General features: G+C 42.1%; 1 protein-coding gene across 1 annotated transcript in view; it reads right to left on the bottom strand.

Moving 5' to 3' along the window:
- The window catches only part of UBE2J1 (ubiquitin-conjugating enzyme E2, J1), a 22,020-nt gene that overhangs the window by 15,097 nt on the left and 2,079 nt on the right, over positions 1 to 4,844 (bottom strand). Inside the window, exons 2-4 of the mRNA XM_009333087.1 lie at positions 3,880 to 4,011; positions 3,139 to 3,223; positions 1,641 to 1,746 (exon numbers count right to left, since the gene is read on the bottom strand). Of these exons, the coding sequence (XP_009331362.1) occupies positions 1,641 to 1,746; positions 3,139 to 3,223; positions 3,880 to 4,011 (323 nt within the window). The remainder of the gene's footprint in view (positions 1 to 1,640; positions 1,747 to 3,138; positions 3,224 to 3,879; positions 4,012 to 4,844) is intronic.

Genomic DNA, 4,844 nt, shown 5'->3' with positions numbered 1-4,844 from the left:
AGTTGGCCTGGGCCCATCGATCCAGCCTGTCCAGGTCCATCTGCAGAGCCTTCCTACCCTCGAGCAGATCAACACTACCGCCCAACTTGGTGTCATCTGCAAACTTACTGAGGGTGCACTCGATCCCCTCGTCTAGATCATTGATAAAGATATTGAACAAGACCGGCCCCAAAACTGAGGCCTGGGGAACACCGCTTGTGACCAGCCGCCAACTGGATTGAACTCCATTCACCACAACTCTCTGGGCCTGGCCGTCCAGCCAGTTTTTGACCCAGCGCAGAGTACACCTGTCTAAGCCGTGAGCCGCCAGCTTCTCGAGGAGAATGCTGTGGGAGACGGTGTCAAAGGCCTTACTGAAGTCCAGGTAGACCACATCCACAGCCTTTCCCTTGTCCACTAGGCGGGTCACCTGGTCATAGAAGGAGATCAGGTTGGTCAAGCAGGACCTCCCTTGCATGAACCCGTGCTGGCTGGGCCTGATCCTCTGGTTGTCCCGCACATGCCTTGTGAGCGCCCTCAGGATAAACCGCTCCATAATCTTCCCCGGCACCAAGGTCAGGCTGACAGGCCTGTAGTTCCCCAGATCCTCCTTCTGGCCCTTCTTGTAGATAGGCATCACATTGGCCAGCCTCCAGTCGTCCGGGACCTCCCCCGTTAACCAGGCCTGCTGATAAATGATGGAGAGTGGCTGGGCAAGCTCCTCCTGCCAGCTCCCTCAGCACTCTGGGGTGGATCCCATCCGGCCCCATAGAGAACTTGAGATTCCTCCAGCCTGCTGAGGTTCCTCTGGATGGCAGCACAACCTTCTGGTGTATCAGCGACTGCTCCCAATCTTGTATCATCTGCAAACTTGCTGAGGGTGCACTCTGCCCCATCATCAAGGTCATTAATGACACTGAATAGCACTGGTCGCAGTATCGACCCCTGGAGTACACCAGTAGTGACTGGTCTGCAGCTGGACTTTGTGCTGCTTACCACAATCCTTTGAGTCAGGCAGCTCAGCCAGTTCTTAATCCACCTGTCTCCACTTACCTAGGCTGTACTTCATGAGTTTCTCTGAGGATGGTAAGGAAGACAGCACCAAAAGCCTTGCTAAAGTCAAGATAAACAACATCCACTGCTCTCCCCTTGTCCACTAAGCTAATCATTTCATCATAGTCACAAATCTGATTTTAAGTTCATTTCCTAAATATCATTCAGAAGCAGTTGTTTCAGATTTTTTTGTCATTGTTTCATTGTTATTTACTTACTTAACGGAAATGATGCATCATTGTTTTGGCTGTTTTCTCCCCCACTTACACTTACTATCAATTCCATCATACTCATTTTCCCTCCACGGCACAATTACCACTGTATCACAACGTTAATTACATCTCTAAGCCTGAATTTCAGACGAACCTCTAATTTGACCACACAATGCTGGAAGGAACACAGCCCTCTCAAAGTATTTTGTTTGACCGTAAGTTCCGAGTTTGCACAATGTTCAGGAAAAAAGAAAATACATATACAAGGCATAGAACTTTTTTTATATTTGGAATAAATGCAAGAGAACAGACTGAAGTGACTTACTTTCTACTCAGTGCCTTACCCTAAAAGAGAGCACATATATATGTACCTACAGTAACAAACTTAGTGCTTACTTCTTTGCAAGAGCTCTTCTTTCTTCTGGTGTATAATCTAGAGATCCTATTGCTCCTTCACCTTTGGTTGGCATAAATCCAATAATGGCTAGTAAAGCTGTTCTTACTAAAATGGGAAAACAGAGATACAAACAAGGTTGCAGAAACAACTGTTATTTCATATTACTCTACACTCAGTACAGAAAAGTTGTGGTTCTGCCTGCAAAACTTCATTTTGCCCAAAAGAGTAGTCTGAATTTCATACAAGCAGCACTATTTTTTTGGTACATAGCAAGGCTTTCTTAAACTTCACATTATAAATGAAAGGTAAGGCCTTATTCTTCCATCAGCCAACAGAGAAGAAAAGATAAGTTGTCACAAAAATATTGCATCAATATAAAGATTAGAGTTCTACACTTTAAAAATGGGTTCTGAAGAAAAAAGGTAAGGCAGAATTAACATATAAATGGTGGGGGAAGAAGAAGAGGATTCATAAGGCATTCTTCTTTTTGTGCGTGTTTTCTATTAGACACGAATTCTGCAATTTAGTGCACACAAGATCAGTGATTTTCTCTTATGCAGTGTACTGCAGAATTTGTTCCATTTATGTCATCATGCTGAGGAAGGAGCTTACCTAAATACTAGTAACAACTCATAACAGAATTGTCATCTAAAACATCTCTTTTGACAGTATCCATCCTTCAATTTTGTTTTACATAGTCATGAAATTCAAGAATTCAAGACACTTTGCTAGCAGATTTGGTAAATAAATATCACATGAAGTACCACAAAATAGAGATAGGATATTTACACCTCCTATTTAGAAGACAGTATTTTCTACTCTTTAAAAAAAGTAAGAGATTTTACAAAAGTTGAAGAGTTTCAAATATCAACATATTTTAAAAGTGCAACTGATATCCAAAGAAATAATTATGTACTGTACTCAGCAAAACTAAAATTATATACACACAGAAATATTGCCTTGGATGAATTATGCCAACTCTCAATTTCTGTGACAATGAAACTTAAAAAGAACGTAGAAAACATTCAGTTATTCTGAGCTCTGACCACATTGTCTTTCCTCTTGAGTGTTCAGAAGTACAGCATCAGAATTAAAAGCTGACCATGCTCCCCTCTATCAATATTCAAGCTGGTTTTAGTGATTATACAAAAACAGGGTAAAGTAATTGGATTTAAAGTATTTTCATAGGAACAATTTAAAAAAAAAAAAAATATTCTAAGTAGTCTGAGAATTCTTAATGCTTGTGCACCCAAATAAATAAGAGCTTACCATCACCCCTCAGTTTCTCAATCTTTTCACCCCGCATTTGTTTTAATACCATTCCCAAATCCTCCTATGTCACTCTTTCATGACTTCATATTTTTCAAATTCTCCCATACTTTTAGTCCCTCAAAATCTGTCTCCTTTTCCACTATAAACATTCTTTGTGAGACTTTTTTCAGTTTAAAGATCTAGTTGCTTGATGGGGGTAACATTTTCCAAGTAATTGTTACTTACTACTCCACGAAGGCTGCCATGTTTCAGGATGATGCCCTGAGATGCTTAAACAAATTTTCTTCCCCACTTCAAACCTGCCATTGGCCTTCAAAAGAAGAAGGAGGATATAAAACATGCTGGAAGTTAACTCTTGGGTTTTGGTACAAGTTGTAAAAATCACCATCAAACAAATCTATATGCAAATAATACTTGATAGTTATACGACTGCCAACCTCACAAAATTGGTATTCAGCTTTCTGAACAAAGAATTCTGCCATCTGCCTCTATTCATGCATGAAGAAATCCTTAACTGATACCTCACATGTCCCAGTATGACATGGTGGCTTGCCTGTTGCTCCTGTAACCCACACACCATATGCAGAGAGCCTGAAAAGCTATAGCTTTATGAAACTATGCAGAAACGTGGGCCTTTGCCCCAAACCATAGGTCTGCCTTCCTACATGTGACCAATGTCTCCACCAGAGACCAAGAGGGCCCATGGAGAGAATAGAAGGTTAGACAATCACATCAGCAATGTGATTAGTCCTGGCAGAAGCTTCCATTCATTAGGTGCAAAGCTTCATGTAATTACAGAATACCAAAGTCACCTTGGAAGACTTCTGGTCTTAAATTGGCAGCATTAACTGTACTATGCCCCCTTTCTTACAAAAATAACATTACCTTAAATGCCAAGAATCTCCCTCTCAGACACCTACGGTTAAACTGATCACATAAAAAGGAAAACCTAGGAAACATGCTTACCGTCAGCAAAATAATGCTGGGTGGTTTCATGGGATATTCAGGTGGCAGTACTATTCGCCCGTGATAAATCCCTCCATCGAAATCTGAATCTGGAGGGCCTCTGACAGTAAAATGCCATTCAAAAAGATTATCCTAAAATGCCCCCACCAAAGGGAGAGGAAAAAAAAGAGAAAGAAGAGCATGTCAAAGAAGTAGACAACTAAACACTATTTTCTTGAATGAGGACAGGCTAAAGAAACAGTGCACAGCATAAGTTTTAAGAAGCCAAAATCAAATGGAGAGTAAGACAACCAACACAGTACTAAGATTCTGGTTAAAAGGATAAAATATTGTAGCTTTCTGGTGATTTTCTTACACAACGGCTTTGTTGAAACCCTCAAATTCATTATTCAAGCTCTTCACTCCAGTTGTATCAATTGTGACAAGAGTTTTATTATCCAACAGATGGAAAACTGAGTCAGCTAAGGGAAAACTGGGTCTTTGTCCCAGGGAATAATAATTTCTGGAGAACCGAGGGGAGACCCACCCCAAGAAAGAACATTAATGACAGCCTCCTCAAAGCCCCTTCCATGCCCAAGTCAACACAGGGACTTGACTCACACCCCAGAGAATTCCCATCCTCTTTTGCTTCTCCATAAATGTATTGGGTTTGCATGGCAAGGTGTTGGTAGCAGGGGGGGCTACAAGGGTGGCTTCTGTGAGAAGCTGCTAGAAGCTTCCCCTATGTCTGATAGAGCCAATGCCAGCTGGCTCCAGGACAGACCCACCACTGGCCAAGGTCAAGCCAATCAGTGATGGTGGTAGCGCCTCTGTGATAACACTTACAAAGAGGAGAAAAGAAAACTGTGCAATTGCAGCCAGAGAGGAGTGAGAGAAACAACCCTGCAGACACCAAGGTCAGTGAAGAAGGAGGGGGGAGGAGGTGCTCCAGGCATCAGAGCAGAGATTCCCCTGCAGCCCGTGAT

Source organism: Pygoscelis adeliae, unplaced genomic scaffold (genome assembly GCF_000699105.1).
Source record: "Pygoscelis adeliae isolate BGI_AS28 unplaced genomic scaffold, ASM69910v1 Scaffold57, whole genome shotgun sequence".
Lineage (NCBI taxonomy): Eukaryota > Metazoa > Chordata > Aves > Sphenisciformes > Spheniscidae > Pygoscelis > Pygoscelis adeliae.
The sequence above is the reverse complement of the archived record's forward strand: the minus strand, read 5'-3'. Positions and strand labels throughout refer to the sequence as shown.